The 18271-nt window shown below is 36.5% G+C and overlaps 2 protein-coding genes and 1 pseudogene across 2 annotated transcripts; 2 read left to right on the forward strand and 1 right to left on the reverse strand.

The window, feature by feature from the left end:
* The first annotated feature begins 551 nt into the window (after positions 1–551).
* Positions 552–4705, forward strand: LOC136232610 (probable LRR receptor-like serine/threonine-protein kinase At1g74360). The gene is made up of 2 exons (XM_066021846.1): positions 552–946; positions 1313–4705. Exons 1-2 carry the CDS (start codon positions 880–882, stop codon positions 4540–4542), a joined length of 3297 nt encoding a protein of 1098 aa, XP_065877918.1. The 5' UTR covers positions 552–879; the 3' UTR covers positions 4543–4705.
* A 6122-nt stretch (positions 4706–10827) lies between these two features.
* Positions 10828–12506, reverse strand: LOC136218110 (uncharacterized; annotated as a pseudogene).
* Positions 12507–16650: 4144 nt separating this feature from the next.
* Positions 16651–17538, forward strand: LOC136202116 (uncharacterized). The gene is made up of 2 exons (XM_065992634.1): positions 16651–17033; positions 17104–17538. Exons 1-2 carry the CDS (start codon positions 16887–16889, stop codon positions 17317–17319), a joined length of 363 nt encoding a protein of 120 aa, XP_065848706.1. The 5' UTR covers positions 16651–16886; the 3' UTR covers positions 17320–17538.
* The last annotated feature ends 733 nt before the right edge of the window (positions 17539–18271 follow it).

The following is an 18271-nucleotide window of genomic DNA, read 5'->3' on the forward strand; positions in this document are numbered from 1 at the left end:
TAATCATATGTTTGTGATATATTACTAATGAGTAATAAAATGATGCATATGTGAAGTTGAGATGACAAGAGTCATAACTGATAAGACAATTTGATGAATAAATTCTCTAATTGACCCAACTTGTAAATGTTAGGGGTAAAATTGATCTTGGCTCCTAACGTTAAGGGTAAAATTGCTTCTAGGTGTAAACGTTGGAGGTATTTTTGCATCTTTAACCGTAGGATTAAACAAAAAATTAAGGATTAAACATTGTTTTAAATAAAACCGTAGTAAATAATATAATTAAATATCAATGGTTGATTTTATAATTAATAGATGAAATTTATTAAGATAATGTTAAAGTTGAAATTGAAATCCATATTAGCACCAATTAGAATGAAACGTGAAAAACATATAAAAGAAAAAGTAGAGTTAGGTTGGGAGTCAAAGACATATATATATATAAAGACTAGAGAAGAGAGGCAACAAATATATATACGTGAACCGGTCAATAAGGACGGCTCAACCGCCCCTTATTTACTTCTAAACCCTAACTAGAAGACCATCAATTTCTTTCTCATTATACTAATTTCTTAATTAGCATTTCTTTCCTTTTTTATGACTATTATTATTATTATTGATTAAATAATAAATACCACTACAAGTATTTCTTCCAAGTTTTTGTTTGGTCTACCTGCAGGCCATTTTCAAGTACTTACATTCAAATTCTTTGAAACTTGGCATTTTGTTGAATTTCTGTAATCCTATTTGCCTCTGGTTTCAACTTTGATTTTATTCTTCTTGGGATTGGGAATAAAGTTATTGCTACTCTCTTTATATTTTATATCCAGAAAGAAGAAGAACAAAACGAAGAAGAAGAAGAAGATATACACTATAATCATGGCAGAAGATGAAACGGATTTATGGCGTGCTTTACTCTTCTTCCTATTCTTAATCTTGATTACAGGTAATTATCTGCTAATTTCTAATTATGTTTTTTCCTTCATTCTTTTGGCTTCTTGTTATATATGGTCATTGATGATCAGTACATTTCATTTAACTTAATTTTGCATTATCAGTCTTAGCCTTAGAGGTCTTGGTATTTCTTCTGAAAATTGAATGAAGTTTAGTTTTTTTTTCTTAATAATGAATTTTGTTTGTAGTTTCTAAGGATACATATATATAGATTCTGTTTACTTGAATTTCATTTTATAATCCCCAATTCCCAACTGGGTTTAGAATAAGAACAGAATTAGAAGAAGACTAATAATTATGTAATCAAGTTCATCATTTTATTGTAATTATTCAAGATTCCTGATAATTGTGATTGCAGGTAGAGCAGTTTGTGCAGATTCTCTAGAGGCAGATAAAGCAGCCCTGCTAAATCTCAAGTCGTATCTTGAAGAGAAGAACCCGGTAAACCGAGGCATATACTCTCATTGGGATCATTTGAGCACTAATCCCTGCAATTGGTCAGGAATTATTTGTGCAAATGATGGCTTAAGAGTTACTGGCATCAATCTTACTAGCAGCAATATTTCTGGAGACTTATACAATAGCTTTTCGTCGCTTTCAGCGCTTGCTTACCTTGATCTTTCTCGAAATTACATAGGTGGTGAGATCCCTCAAGACTTGAGCAACTGTCAAAATTTGGCTTTTCTTAATCTGTCTCATAATCTTCTTAATGGACAGCTTAACTTGACTGGCTTGAGTAACTTGCAGACTCTTGACTTGTCCTTGAACCGGTTTTCTGGAGGAGTTCAGTTTATTTTTCCAGCAATTTGTAACAAGTTAGTAGTTGCTAATCTATCAGGGAACTATTTCAGCGGCCGGATTGATAATTCCTTTGATGGATGCTGGAATTTGCAGTATCTTGATTTGAGTTCTAATGTTTTCAATGGAGGTTTATGGAATGGTTTTTTCAGGCTGAAGGAGTTTTCGGTGTCCGAAAATTTCCTTACTGGTGAACTTCTGGGGTCGAGTTTTGCTGAGAATTGTAACCTGGAAGTATTTGATTTATCAGGAAACAATTTCAGTGGTGGAATTCCAAAAGAGATATCCAAGTGTAGGAATCTGATCATTTTGAATGTGTGGGGAAACAAGTTCAGAGGACAGATCCCTTCTGATATAGGTTCGATTTTGACTCTTCAGGGCTTGTTCTTGGGAAACAATAGTTTTTCTTCTGTAATTCCAGAGTCTCTTCTGAACTTGAGTAGATTGGCATTTTTAGACTTGAGCAGAAACAAGTTCGGAGGAAATGTGCAGGCGATTTTTGGAAGATTCACACAGGTAAAATATCTGGTGTTACATGGAAATCTCTTTACTGGAGGGTTACATTCTTCCGGAATTTTCCAATTACCAAATGTTGTACGATTAGACTTGAGCTATAACAATTTCTCAGGTCCATTACCTGTAGAATTATCTCAAATGCCAAGCTTGAAGTACTTAATACTTGCTTATAATCAATTTAATGGCAGTATACCAGAAGAATATGGAAACTTTTCTACCATCCAAGCTCTTGATCTCTCCTTCAACAAACTGACAGGAAGCATACCAAGTTCATTTGGAAACTTGAAATCACTCCTGTGGCTAATGCTTGCAGGAAATATGCTAACAGGCGAAATTCCGAGAGAATTGGGTAATTGCAGTAGCTTGTTGTGGTTAAACCTTGCCAACAACAATCTTTCAGGCAATATCCCACCTGAGCTGATGAACATAGGCAGAAATCCGACGCCTACATTTCTGTCGAACCAGCAAAATGAGCGCGTCATTGCTGGTTCTGGCGAATGTTTAGCAATGAAGAGGTGGATTCCTGCTGACTATCCTCCATTCAGTTTTGTGTACACAATCCTAACAAGGAAGAGTTGCAGAAGCATATGGGATAATTTACTAAGAGGGAATGGGATTTTTCCAGTCTGTGCTTCAGGCTCTAAATTTCGGACATTTCAAATCACCGGTTATCTACAGCTCAGCGGGAATCAGCTTTCTGGTGCACTCCCTGAGGATATTGGTAAAATGCACAATTTCAGTATGTTGCATTTGGGTTCAAATCAAATTTCTGGGAAGCTTCCTGCACAGATTGGACTGGTGCCACTTGTAGTCCTCAATGTCAGCAAAAACTTATTTTCAGGAGAAATACCTATTGATATTGGAAACATCAAATGCTTACAGAATCTAGATTTTTCTTACAATAATTTCTCCGGCTCATTTCCATCGATCTTGAATGACTTGAATGAGCTGAGCAAGTTCAACATCTCCTACAATCAGTTGATTTCAGGAGTCATCCCATCAACTGGACAGTTGGCGACATTCGAGAAAGATTCTTACTTAGGCAATCCACTCTTGGTGCTTCCAAAATTCATCACCAATACCTCGAGCAACCCCCCTAGAAACGGAAAAATTGACAGCAGGAAGAGGGACCGCGTAAAGTGGGCTGGTTTTTTAGTGCTCTTAACAATGACTCTGACCTTGTTAGTGTGTGGAGCTCTATCAGTTCTAGTCTGGATTTTGAGGAAAAGTCCCTCTGAATCTCCCGGATACCTCTTGGAGGATGCAAAATATCGACATGACATGGCATCTAGTTCAGGCAGCTCATCTCCATGGTTGTCTGGTACAATTAAAGTCATCCGTTTGGACAAGACAGCATTCACTCATGCTGACATTTTGAAGGCAACAGGGAATTTTTCGGAGACTAGAATCGTCGGAAAAGGAGGATTCGGGACTGTATACAGAGGACTATTGCCTGATGGAAGAGATGTAGCAGTTAAGAAGTTGCAAAGGGAAGGAATCGAAGGCGAGAAAGAATTTCGAGCTGAAATGGAAGTACTAACCGGTAATGGGTTTGGCTGGCCACATCCAAACCTTGTAACACTTTACGGATGGTGCCTTAATGGTTCGGAGAAAATATTAGTTTATGAATACATGACAGGAGGAACCTTGGAAGATCTAATTTCTGATAGAATAAGGCTACCATGGAGAAGGAGAATCGATGTGGCAACTGATGTAGCTCGAGCATTAGTATTCCTTCACCACGAATGCTATCCTGCAATAGTTCATCGTGATGTGAAGGCGAGCAATGTGTTGCTGGATAAAGACGGGAAGGCAAGAGTGACAGATTTCGGGCTAGCAAGATTCGTTGATGCAGGAGATAGCCATGTTAGTACAACAATAGCAGGCACAGTAGGATATGTAGCACCAGAATATGGACAAACTTGGCAAGCTACAACGAAGGGCGACGTATACAGTTTTGGGGTATTAGCAATGGAATTGGCAACGGGAAGGCGAGCAGTGGATGGAGGGGAAGAATGCTTGGTAGAATGGGCGAGACGGGTGATCGGAAATGGGAGAACGGGAAGATCTGGAGCAGTGATACCAGTGATGATGTTAGGGTCAGGTTTAGCAGAGGGAGCAGTAGAGATGTGTGAGTTATTAAGAGTTGGTATAAGGTGTACTTCTGAAGCACCACAAGCTAGGCCTAACATGAAAGAAGTGTCAGCTATGTTAATACAGATTTCAGGAAATAGAGGCGATTTCATTTATGGTTGCTCTTCTCCTCCATTTTGATCAAATGTTCATATAGTTATAGGCTCGTAAATTAAATCAGAGGAAAATATACATGTTCTTTGTATACTACACAGATACATTTTTCTTTTGTTTATATGATTCTTCTTGTAAAGAAACCATTTCCACTCAATTGAATAGAAAGGTTAAATTGATTCAAATTTTATATCCTTTGCATCATTAAGAAAAATTATGCTTATGCTGCGCAATCTAAATAAGATGCACAAAAATCAATATCGACAGAGTACACAAAACATAAACCAACAAAACCACAATCACAAAGAGAATTAGAAGCAGACAAATCATGGACGAGGTGTATTGCAAGAGATGATACAGATAATTTGGTGTTTTCATGGATTCTCAATTGATTATCGAAAGAACTGGTAGAATCCTTCTTGTATACTTCATCTGCAAAAGAACTTTGGAAAGAGATAAAGTAGCGATTTGATGAAAGTAATGAAGCTTTGTTGTGTCATTTGAAACGATCTGATAGTGCATTTTCTCATGGAAATCAGTCTTTTTGGCAATATTTTACAAAAACTGTAGAAATTATGGGATGAAATTGAATATTTACGCCCTACACTTTATTGTTAATGTTATGCATCTAAAATATACACTTATTAGTTAGCTTAGAAAGTGAAGCAGCTATGTGCAGAGGACAAGTTAATGTAGTTGATAAATTGAGTATTTATTTGATTATTAAGATCCCAAATGACAATTTCCATCCAAGTGAATTCTTACTAATAAGTGGAGGTACCGGAAGCTGGACATAAACACTCTGATTCTTAAGCTAGTATCTTTCTTATAATAGTAAAAAAGTAATAGACGTTGGAGTTTTGATCATACATAAGAGATTTCTTTAAACAGTCTATTTAGAGGTTGTTGTGGCTCCTATCAGAATTTTAGGGTATTGCACCGTTGGGAACAGATTTTTCTTCCCGTTTCCATGATGAGAATGATTACACCTTTGTACGCGGATAAATGAGCTGAGATTCAAGTTCCAGACTAATTCCGAGCTTCGAGATCCCTAGAGAGGTCACATTCATACCTTATTTTAATTTGAAAAGGTACCACGATGTATCTTCGCGTTATATTTTTGTAGATTTTTCATAATTTTTCTGAGAAACTCCGAAACACTGCGTTTCCCTTTGCAGCGAGACGAAGATGATCTCGGAAATTTTTAATTTAATTTTTGAAAATAAAAAATATTATTCCACTTAGAATAATCTAACTAACCATTTGCAATTTATTTCAGATTTTTGTGATTTTTTTGGCCTCCTCGGCTCTATTTCGTGTCTCTGGCTCTAGTTAGACTGCGATTAGAATCGAGCCGACTCTAATTAGAGCCGAACATTACAAAACTTTTTCGGTTAGATTCAAGGCTCGATAGAAAGGGATGTGTCAGAAAAAATTCAAAAAATATTGAAAAATATTTTGTAAGAATTAGAGCCGCGCCGACTCTATTCTTAAAATGGTAGGATTTTGGATTTTAGTGATATTTTTCTTATAAATACAAGTCTGAATATAATAATTTGGACACCAAGAAAATGAGAGAGAAAATAGTTCATAGAAATATTTTTAGAATATTTAGAGAAACTTTTTCTAGAAAGAGAAAGTGACTATTGTTTAATTTTCTGTCTTTTTTAGTAACATTTTGAGTTTTGATTAATCCATAATCAATAACTCAAACCTTTTCAACTCATTTCGGATTTTAAAATCGGAGTCAGGAATGATTTAGGGGATTAAAATCGATAACCGCACTGAAGACGCTTTTCTGTAAAACAAAGTGCTATTTTATTGTTATCCTAGTTAAATGTCATTATTTTTTATTTTTTTTAGCTTTGATTTGAGGTTATTTTCGATTTTTAAAGATTTTTTGAAGTCATTTTCCCGAAAATGAGGATATTCTAACTCTATTCATAAAAAAAAAAGAGTTTGTATCCTCTTTTCCCGATCCATTTTAGTAACTTATGTTTCTGGAGTCGTTTTCAAAGTATTTATATAGTAGATTCAAGTAAAAACTCCACTTTGCAAGAATGTTTTGTCAAAAAGGAGTTTTGAGTTGAGGAAATATTAATTTTGCATTTAACTTTTTCTTGAAATTTTTAATTTATTGTTACGAGTTTATTATTAAAAATATATTTGCTTTAAATAAAATTCTCATATTTTTTTTTTGCTATAGTTCAGTAGCATCCAAATGAATATTTGGATCATTGAAACATTTTTTAAGATTTTTATTTATTTATTATGATTTTTTAGTTTTTATTGGATATTTATTATTAAAAATAGATTTCTTTTAGGGAAAAGTACAAAAATAAATCTTGTGATTACACCTGTTTTCGATCGGTACTTTTATGGCTTAAAAATTTACAAAATGGTATTTTAAGGTTTATTTCGTCGGCAAACACATGTCAAATTGACTAAGGGTGTCAAATGTCAAATAGAAAATAGTTAATTTTGTTCTTATATTGATTTATTTTATAAATTAACACTCTTATTATCTAATTATCCCAAACAAACTTCAAAATAAAAAATAAAAATCAAATACATTATCTTCACCATCTCTTTTTAATAGAAGATAATCTGTTGATTATTTCTTAAGCCTAACACAGCATATATACAAATATACAAGAGTAATTTTAGGAGCTAATCTAGGAAACAAGAGTAATTTTAGGAGCTAATCTAGGAGTACTTTTAGGAGCTAATCTAGGAAACAAATCAACCTACTAATTACAAATAACTCTACAACAATATTTCCTAAAACAGAATAATAACCATTCGGTTATTCTAACACTCCTCCTTAGTCGAAGCAGGAGAAGGACTGCATAGACTGTTTCGAAAATCCTCAAACAGAACTTGGGGAAGGCCTTTGGTAAAAATGTCAGTTATTTGATAACGTGAAGGAACATGCAAAACACGTACCTCGCCCTTAGCAACCTTTTCACGAACAAAATGTATATCCATCTCAATGTGCTTGGTTCGCTGATGTTGAACAGGATCGCCCGACAGGTAAATCGTACTGACGTTATCGCAATATACCAACGTGGCCTTTTGGATAGGACAATGAAGCTCAAGTAAAAGATTACGTAGCCAACATGACTCAGAAACAACATTAGCAACCCCTCTATATTCGGCCTCGGCATTGGACTGGAAAAGAGTTGATTGGCGTTTAGCAGACCAAGAGATAAGATTGTCCCCAAGAAATATGCAATAACCCGAGGTTGACCGTCTAATGTTCGGACAGCCGCCCCAATCAGCGTCGGTATAGGCCAAAAGAGTGGATGTGGAGCTCGGAAAAAGATGAAGACCATGAGAAATAGAACCCTGAACATACCGAATAATACGCTTGAGAGCGTGCATATGGACCTCCCTCGGATCATGCATGAACAAACATACCTGCTGAACAGCATAAGTGATATCGGGTCGAGTAAAAGTCAGATACTGAAGAGCTCCGGCAAGACTCCGGTATTGGGAAGGATCGGCATATGGTGGACTGTCAGTAGCAGAAAGCTTGGACTTAGTATCCACAGACGTGAAGGAAGGTTTACAAGACGACATTCCCGCACGCTCAATAATTTCTTTGGCATATTTCTTTTGAGATAAAAACAAAACCACCGGAATTACGAGTAACCGCAATACCAAGAAAATAGCTCAAGGGACCCAAATCCTTCATAGCAAATTCGAAGATAAGAGTAGAAATAATGTGCTTATGAAGAGCATCAGAGGAAGCTGTGAGAATGATGTCATCGACATATAACAACATATAAGCAATATGTGACCCATGATGATAAATGAAGAGGGAGTGATCCGAAGTACTATGAATAAATCCAAGAGTACACACAAAATCTGCAAATCGCTTGTACCAAGCACAAGGGGCTTATTTGAGACCATACAAGGATTTCTTCAACAGACATACATGATTCGGCTTGTCAGGATCCCGATAACCAACCGGTTGATGCATATACACGGGTTTTTTTCAATTCACCATATAAGAAAGCATTCTTGACATCCAATTGATGGATATCCCAATGCTTGGAGAGAGCCAAACTGAGAACAGTACGAATAGTTGTGGGTTTTACAACCGGACTAAACGTTTCACCACAATCAACGCCCACCTGTTGAGTTTTCCCATCACCTACAAGACGGGCTTTATGCCTCTCAAAAGAGCCATCAGAATGCTCTTTATGAGCAAAAACCCACAAAGAATGAATAAAATTAACATTAGGTGGACGAGGCACCAACACCCACGTCTTATTTTTAATAAGAGCATTAAATTCATCATCCATAGCAGTTTTCCAATTCCGATCATGAAGAGCAGACACAGGGTTACGAGGCAAAGGAGACCTAGACATGACGATATTTAGGTTAAATTGACTCTTGGGTTTAAAAATCCCACGTTGACTCCTAGTAACAGGACGGGAAGACATATTGGGAAGAGGGAGGTAATGGTGGTGGAGTTGGGATCGGTGAGGGAAGTAGAGGTGGGCTGTTTATATGATGGGAAGGAGAGGCCGGGATATCAGATGGGGTCAGATTTGGGATGGTTCCGATGGACCAGCGGCATGGGTCGGGTGGAGGACCGATGGGTCGGGTGAGAGAGGGCCGGATAACAGTGGCTGTCCGCGGCTAATAGGAGGGTTGTTTTGGGCTCGGGTTGGGGTAGAAACCGGCGGGGTGTCAAGAGGAGGCCCATTAGTGAGATGAAATTGCACATAGGGTGTAAGTCCATGATCCAAAAAATCATAACTAGACACATTGGGTGGAGGAGGAATAGTAGCGAAAGGAAATTGAGTTTCATCAAAGATCACATGACGACATACTATGATTTTCTTAGACTCCATATCATAACATTTATACCCCCGGTGATGAGACGGATAGCCTAAAAAGACACAAGGAGTGGACCTAGCTTGGAGTTTGTGAATTGTGGTGGATGGAAATAAAGGATAACATAAACACCCAAAGACTCTCAAATGGGAATACACAGGATCGGTCCTATAGAGCACACATAATGGGGATTGGAATTCTAAATTTTTAGTTGGACGAATATTGAGAAGATAAGTGGCCATTTGAAGTGCATGATGCCAAAAATATGATGGGATGGAAGCATGAACTAAAAGTGTGTGGATAATATTATTGATGCTACGAAGTTTTCTCTCGGATTTCCCATTTTGAGACGAAGTATGAGGACACGAGAAACGAAAAGAAATTCCATTAGCATTACAAAAATCCCAAAAAGCTTTATTATCAAACTCCCTCCCATTGTCACATTGGATATTTTTAATTTCCCTTTCAAATTGAGTACGGATTAGTGCTCGAAATTGTAAAAAGATAGAGAAAACATCTGACTTTTTATGCAAGGGAAATGTCCACACAAAATTAGAAAAATCATCCAAAAAAAACAATGTAATACCGATGCCCCATTGAACTTAAAATAGGAGACGTCCATAAATCGCAATGAACAATATCAAACGACAAAGAAGTTTTATTATTGGATGAAATAAATGGCAACTTAATATGTTTTCCAAGAGGACAAGACTGACAAATTGAACTACTACGGAGAGAATTACATTCAATAAATTTCTTTTGTCTAAGAGCATCTAACACCGGAGAGCCGGGATGTCCTAAGCGGTCATGCCATAAGGATGGTGCTAAAACATCAAAACTAGAAGGAGGACTTGGCGGGAAGGTGGATTTGGTAGTGATGGGATAAAGGTCGCCTTGACTCTCACATCTCATTATACGCCGGCCCGTCTAAAAATCCTTCACAGAAAATCCAAACGGGTCAAATTCGACAGATACTGAATTGTCAGAAGTAAACTTATGGACAGAGACTAAATTTTTAATAATATGTGGAGCATATAAAACATTTCTCAAGGCTAAGGGTGGATGTGGGTGAGTTAAGTTTGTGTGCCCTAGTCCATGAATCGGAATTGAATGTCCATTACCAACAATTATGCCATAATTATTGCTCATATTAAAAATAGACGAGAGTTTACCCTTATCAGACGTCATATGTGAAGTAGCGCCTGTGTCCATGTACCATGGATTTTCCAGAGGATTGAGGCTCAGAGTGTACAAAGCAAATTCAATATCCGAAGGCTCGGAATCGGTTGCAGTATGAAAGGCTTGTTGTGGGTGGGGGCCTAACAGCCCTGCATTCTGGGCCGGAGGTGGACCTGTGTAATTGCCAGTGGGCCGAGCCCAAGACTGAGATGGATATGGACATGGAGGGGCCTGCCAAGGAACCCAAGACCAAGAGCCTTGTTGTGAACCTCCCCAGGACGGCTGCTACCACTGATTTGCCGAACCACCACTGCCCGGCCGGTTCATCGAATTATTTCTACGGCCACCACCATTGCCGCCACCACGAGAATTATTATTATTCCAGCGCCCCTTTTTCTTATTCTGTCCCCGATTGGCTCCTTGAACCAGATGAGATTGTTGCTGCATATACCCAAACGGATTAGCAGACGGAGGAAAAAATGGAGAAGATCCCGCCGCCACCAAAACAGTCCCCGCCGAGGCAGTAGCGGCCTTCTTCGCTAAACCGGCCTCCTCCAATATAACCATCGATCGAGCCTGATTAAATAAAGGAAGAGGATCCTTTTGTCGAATAATAGTGCGATACTATTATATGCTTCAGTGAGACCCGAAACCATCTGAAGAACAAGTCGGTCATTCGACACCGGGGAATCCACATTACGGAGTTGATCCGATAATTCCTTTAGACGTTGACAATAAGTAGTGGCGGAAGAAAAATCCTTCATAAGAGTATGAGAAAACTCTTGTTCAATTGAAACTGCACAGAAATGCTTATTGTCCTGAAAGATGTCACGTAAACGATTCCACGCCTCCATGGCGGTATCATCCGGCTCAATTATCGTCTCTAACAGATCATGAGTAATGGTGGCATAAATCCACCCAAGAACCATGGCATCTAAGGTTTCCCACTGATCTTTGGCAGCCTCATCGGAGGGAGAGGCAACAGCTTTACCATTCGGAATGATATGGTGGATAACTTTGTGGGATTTGGCAAAAACTTTAAAGAGTTCCGCCCAGGTAGAATATTGAACCTTCTCCAACTAAGAATAATGGAGATATGGTTTTTAATATTAGACACCCCAAGCGCCGGATGAAACTTGGAGTCAGTCATGATGAACAGATTAATCGAGAAGCGGAAGGTAGAGGTGAAGATTGGCCGACCAGTATAGAGAGACTGGAAAAGAAAAGGACTGCGGCTCCAGGAAGAAAACTATGTTTAGTCTGATACCATAATAGAAGATAATCTGTTGATTATTTCTTAAGCCTAACACGACATATATACAAATATACAAGAGTGATTTTAGGAGCTAATCTAGGAAACAAGAGTAATTTTAGGAGCTAATCTAGGAGTAATTTTAGGAGCTAATCTAGGAAACAAATCAACCTACTAATTACAAATAACTCTACAACAATATTTCCTAAAACAGAATAATAACCATTCGGTTATTCTAACACTTTTTAATGTCTTATTTTTCTTTTACTTTCTCTCTCTTCTCTCTCTCCTCTTTGTTAATGTCTCTCTCTAAAATCAATGAATTTCAATCTCTTTCTAAATCTAATGCATCTTTCTCGCGGGCAAATCTTCAAACATACAAACTGTAAATTTTAATCTGTTCGATACTCCAAAAAAACTCCAAAATATCTACTAAACATAAGAAAAAAAGAAATAAAATTGAGGTGACCAAACTAAATCATCAGATTGAAGAGTAAAACGAAACGAAACTCATTGAAGTGACCAAACAAAAGAAAGATTTGAAGAGCATACCGTAGCTCTGAAAAGTCTTGATTGGAGGATGACAATTGAGGTGCTTAGGTTTGATAGGCGATTCAGGAATCTGAAGATGATCGGTTTTAGAGCGAAAAGTAACCCCAAGTTTCATGGCAGATTCAGATGTATCCTTGTGGATAGAAACGCAGGAACCCATCTCTATTTGTTATTGTTGGAGTCTAGAACAATATGTTGAGAAAATTAACTATTAATTTAAAACAATTAAATAAAAAAAAGGGAATTGTTGTGAAGTCTTAATTAATGAGGGGCTATTTTTATAGTTTGTAGTAATGAGGGATTGTTTTTGTAATTTGTAAAAAAAAAAAAAAAAAAAAACCAAAAGTCAAGTGAATGCATTAATTTGGGTGGCACAATTTCGGTGCCACCCATCATCAACAAGAACTTTAATTGTTCTTGTTGGCTTCATCCCTTGGCATTATAAAATGCCAAGGGTGGATGCTATTTATTTTTGAGGAGAAGAAAAAGAAAATTGAGAGGTGTGATGATTTAGAGAGTAAATTAATTTTGAGGGTAGTTTAATTATTTTTGGGGAGAGATAAAAATAGTAAAGATAATTATTTTTGGTATTTTTGGGAAACACCCGAGTGCTACTATTTTTGTTTTATCTCATTGTAAATCTAGAAAGTTTCTAGAGAACGCCCTCTTTGTACACCTACTATTTTTAGTGGAAGAATTTACTCTCGAGCTTGTTTGTGGACGAGCCACGTTAAATTATCGGTGTCATTTTTATTGATTATTTTGCTCATCAATTTCTTACGGAATAATTTTTTCGCGTTATTCCCAACACAATAGGCTGACCATACAAATGAATAAACAGCAAAAAGCTTTACTTGAGGAAGAGAAAAAGTAAAGCAGAAGAATAGGGAGAAAGTGAGTAACAGAGGAAGCGTTTATTGTTGTTTTGGCGTTGTTGTAAAGGAGCGGAAACTAGAAGAAGAAGAAGATGATGATGATGATGACTTAAAAATCAAAATACATAACAAGAAATAGAAATAGCAAATGAAAATGGAAGAGAGATATAGATATTGGGGGATTACAGTAACAGTAAGTAGGAGAGGAGCTGTAAAGAAAAAGAGAAAACACTGATCTTATTCCTGTAGTCTGGGGTACTAGGATGTCCTGATGTTTCAGAAGCTATATATTCTTTTGCACCGGTTCCGTGTGCATAGGTTTATGCACCGATTTTTTTTTGTTTCCGTGGCAGTCAGGCCATATGTCCAATAATTGAGCAAACTTTACAAAATGCGGGGAGTTGCTTATATGTAATTTCAATCTAGAACCGTTTTCCTTCTCTTTCAATACCAGGTTAGGTTGGCAAGTCCCCATCCAAATCAATGTCGAGAAGCATGCGAGCTTAATGGCCAAATTCACCTTCTAGGGTAGCCTTGTCAAACTGTATCAAACCACCAATGCCTTTTGCGATGTAAGCTAAGTTCTGTGAGTCTCAGTATCCATGGCAAACCATAAAATCTGGCCCATACCTGAGCGTGTGTGGATCGTTCTGAAAACGGGTCAAAATTTGCTACCCAAGGCTGCAACCTGAAAATTCCTAGTTTCACATTGATTACCCCTCTACTAAGGGTTAGTTCCTTAGCTTTGAGAGACAGAAGAATTACCTGGATAAAGTCGCGACCAATAGCAATTAAGCACCATGGTTCAAGAATCCCCCAAATGCTAGTGAGTGTCTGTAGGAAGTCCAATACTTTCCACGAGAAGTCGCCTTTTGATTGGATTAATCTTCTAATTAAGAAATTGGAGCATAAAGCTAATCGTCGCTCATATGCTGCTTGAGAGATTCGTACAGACTTGATGCCTCCGCAATCAGAAACTGCCGCTTTCGAGATTAGTGCAATAGTATGTCGGCCTTGCAGAACATATGAGAAAGAAGGAACTGCGAGCTTTGATGAAATTGGGGCAATCAGAGTCTTATGCTCTTGGGGAGAAAATCGTAAGTTTGGATTGAAGAGAGTTATGATGCTGAGCTAATCCGCATGGTGGGGATTCCGATCAGCCATGGAGGCCGAGCGGGGGATGAAGGTAGTGCGGCGGCTAGAGGATCCAGATTAATGGACATTACTTATTGGAATGTTATTTGTAATCTATTTTGCGTGATTGAATGTTAAAAATTTCTTATTTCACTAGGAAGTTAAATTTCGCAGTCATGAAAATCTTCGATAGTGGAGGCAATTGTGGAGTAAATTCATATCATTCATTTGAATTTCCTCTGCAGTTGCTTCCACTGAGAAAGATTTTCATGACTGCGCATGAGTGCCTTCGTAGTTTCACAAATTATGGAAGGATTGCATAAACTGCGGGGTATAATTTAACTGCTTTGTTTTCATGTGTGAAGTAGTTTCATGAACAGCGAAGTATTATTGTTTTTTTTTCCTTACACTTAGTTCCATTTTTGTAAAGGTTGATGCTTCTAAAAGAATTCAAAAAACAGAAAGAGATGAGTTTCTCTTTATGATAGCCTTAAAGACATCAAATTCAAGTATCGTTTCAGTTTGAATACGAAGGCATCAAACACGGTGAGAGCCTTTATTTGGACCGTACGTTGTTTGCATGTCCATACGTAGTCAAATGATGTTGAATCAACATGTGCAGAATTGTAGACTCTCTCTTATAAAATCTCGAAATTTATTTTTGTTGAAAGTCGAAGCAACTTTGATTCACCATCTAAGTATGTCATGGCTTTTTCCCTATGTTATCCATTAGTTGTTCCACGTGATCACATACAAAAAAAATATTCGGTTGACATACTACTATTGTTAAGAAATAAACACATTGTCAAAACAATATTAAAGAAAAACAGTCAAAAGTGATTCAGAGTTCAAGCAACTGTGGAACAATGTAGAAAACTCTGATATATTGTGCTTCGCAGTCAGTGGTGGAGCCAGGAATTGACAGTTGGGGGGCTGATTTTAGTCCGACTATTGGGAGTAATTTTTTGAAGTCCAACCCGTCAGGGATGGGCAAATTTTTTTAAGCTCCCAGCACACTGAAACTTTATCGTTATGTTATAATATTTTCACAGTATTTTTTTTATTTTTAGCTATAAATTTTTTATATTTTTCATAAAATTTAATTTAAAAATTAAGTTAATTGAGTTTCAAAAGTAAGAAGTTTTTTTTTTATAGATATTAAATTCTTAAAAAATAGATATAATAAAAATAAGTTCAAATAAAACAAAAAAAAAAATGTGATTGGTGTGGTTTGAACCCATGATTTCTCATTTTAAAATGAGACTCTTAACCAACTTAACCACTTTAACTAATATTATGGGGGCTACACGAGATCAAACTAACGATACTCAAGGACGGAGCTGGTGGCCGGGGGGATTCGGCCCCCGGGCTCTGGACTGGCTCCGCCCCTGTTCACAGTCTTTCACATTTGATGTAACTGCGAAGTCAGTTTGTTTTGTAATTCTTTGCAATTAAGTTAACTGTGGATCTCTATTCTCATAATCCTTATATCTAATTGCGGATCGCAAATTATAATTCTGCGAAGCCAATAACTTCATAGTTTACGATTCTGCGGAGCAAACGCATAAACTGCGAACTCATTGGTTGGATAAAAACTCAACGTTTTAGTTTCTAATGTGCAAACTAACATAAAATATACAAAACTAACTTAAATAAAATAATTTATTTATATAAAATCAATAAAATATTTATATAAAGAGGTTGAATCAATGATGTATGAAATTAAAATTGGATTGCTTGGGATGAGAAGTGAATCACAATTGTCTTTTAGAATTGGTATAAATACTAAGAGCATTGTTGAAAGTGTCTAATTTAAATCTCAATATATAAATGGCTGTGCCAGTTTATAATTTACCCATATTTTGAGTTGCTTTGGTAATTAATAAAAATTGGTTTTATTATATATGTACAGTATATGGAAAAGACAACCTAGCTAGGAGATACGGCAAAAAAACCTAAAGCTAGAGGGCCACAATACACATGGGAGAGGTGAAAAGGATGTCCCTAGAAACAAGGCATTTGCATTAGAGGACAAAATAAGAGATGGGATGATCATGTTTGAAGGTTCATGTGCAAAGTATAGTTAAGGAAATGCATGTTGTAGCTCACCTTATAATAGCAACATACATACCCTATATATTACTGTCTATTATTTATCCACGTTGGAATCGCAATTATCTATCGTATTATTCATCAAGAGGGTAGTCCAAAAACCAAAAGTGCATGGATATATAGATAGCATTAGGAAATTAAGTGAAAAACAGACAAAATGAAAGGGGTGGGAACGAGATAGAATTGGAGTAAGTGATATCAAGTCATGGAGACACCTTTTTCATCTCTCACGTGATCTCTCATCTTTCTGTTGCCTAACTAAGCATCATCTTTGGCTTCTCCTCCACCTCCACAATTTGCTAGTGCATCTATCTACTTCCACAAGAATAAAACTAAGGGTACCCTACTCTTGTGTCTTTAAATATGGACATGCTTGCATGATCTCAACACAAAACACAAAGTAATAAAGAAGAGAAAATATGGAGAGTTCATATGATGATGATGGGTATGGAAGAAAAGCTATGAATGATGTTTCTCTTCAAGAACTGAGAGATAGGCTTGCGGAGTTTGCTCAAGTTAGAGGGTGGGAGCAGTATCACAGTCCTAGAAATCTCCTTTTAGCACTTGTAAGTATATATATGGATACTTTAATTGATTCAAAGTGAATTGCATATATGATCTGTGAAAGTATTGCAGGTAGGGGAAGTAGGAGAGCTGTCAGAAATATTTCAATGGAAAGGGGAAGTAGAAAAAGGGTTGCCGAATTGGAGTAGGGATGATAAAGAGCATCTAGAGGAAGAGATTTCAGATGTTTTGCTATATCTAATTCGTCTAGCTGATGTTTGTGGACTTGATCTTGGACAGGCTGCTTTGTCTAAGATCCTCAAAAATGCTACCAAATATCCTGTTTAATTACTTCTATATTCTACGGAATTACGTCCTGTTAGTTCATCAGTTGAGTTGTAGACTTGTAGTTTGATATAAGATATGGTGGGATTCCTCACCTTTGTTTTGTAGTTCTCTCATTGTTCTGGTCTCTTCTTGAGCTTTGGAACTTTTCTGTTATTTTCTTTCTTTTTTCAATAATATTCGGAGCCTGTTTGTTAATGAGGTTTCAGAGGTGTCAAACCAGTTGATACGTGTCACAAGTTTATTAGGGCTTCATACATCGTTTGCGCAGTTCAAAGTGGTTCGATAACCCCTCAACTTATATATATGTTCACTTAGTTCCTTGAACTTGCGCAAAACATAATCATTTGATCACTTGGTTGTAAACAAGAAGTTAAATGTGGAAGATGTAATAGACACGTAAAACGATCAAGATCGGGTATGCAGTTCATATTAGAGAATATTAGTTTTATAGTTGCAACTAATAAGTTCATTTTTAATTTATTTTTGAATTATGTAATAACATTCTAAGATGCGTAGAATATATTTTCCGCATTAATTTAACTTACATTTTTACAATCGAGTAATCAATTATTTACATTTTATGTAAGTTTAGGGGACTAACTGAATATTTTATGCAAATTAAAAGGGCTATTAAGATACTTTAAAAATTCAAGGAGTCAATCAAACTTTTTAGATAAATTCATGAGGCAAATAATATATTAAGCCTATTTTTATTTATATAACTAGAGTAATTAGTACTTTCATATAAAAAACATATAAAATGACTAGACAGTTGTTAAGATAAAATTTAAACATCTTATAATATAATATTATGTATGAATTATTAATAATGTTAATAGATTAATACAGTATAACAAAGATGTGTTATTTTTTTTTTCAACAGCAAAGATGTGCTATATTAAATCTAATTATAATACTAATATAAATGAAAAAGTATAAAAGGAAACATTAT

Source organism: Euphorbia lathyris, chromosome 1 (assembly GCF_963576675.1).
Source record: "Euphorbia lathyris chromosome 1, ddEupLath1.1, whole genome shotgun sequence".
Taxonomy (NCBI): Eukaryota; Viridiplantae; Streptophyta; class Magnoliopsida; order Malpighiales; family Euphorbiaceae; genus Euphorbia; species Euphorbia lathyris.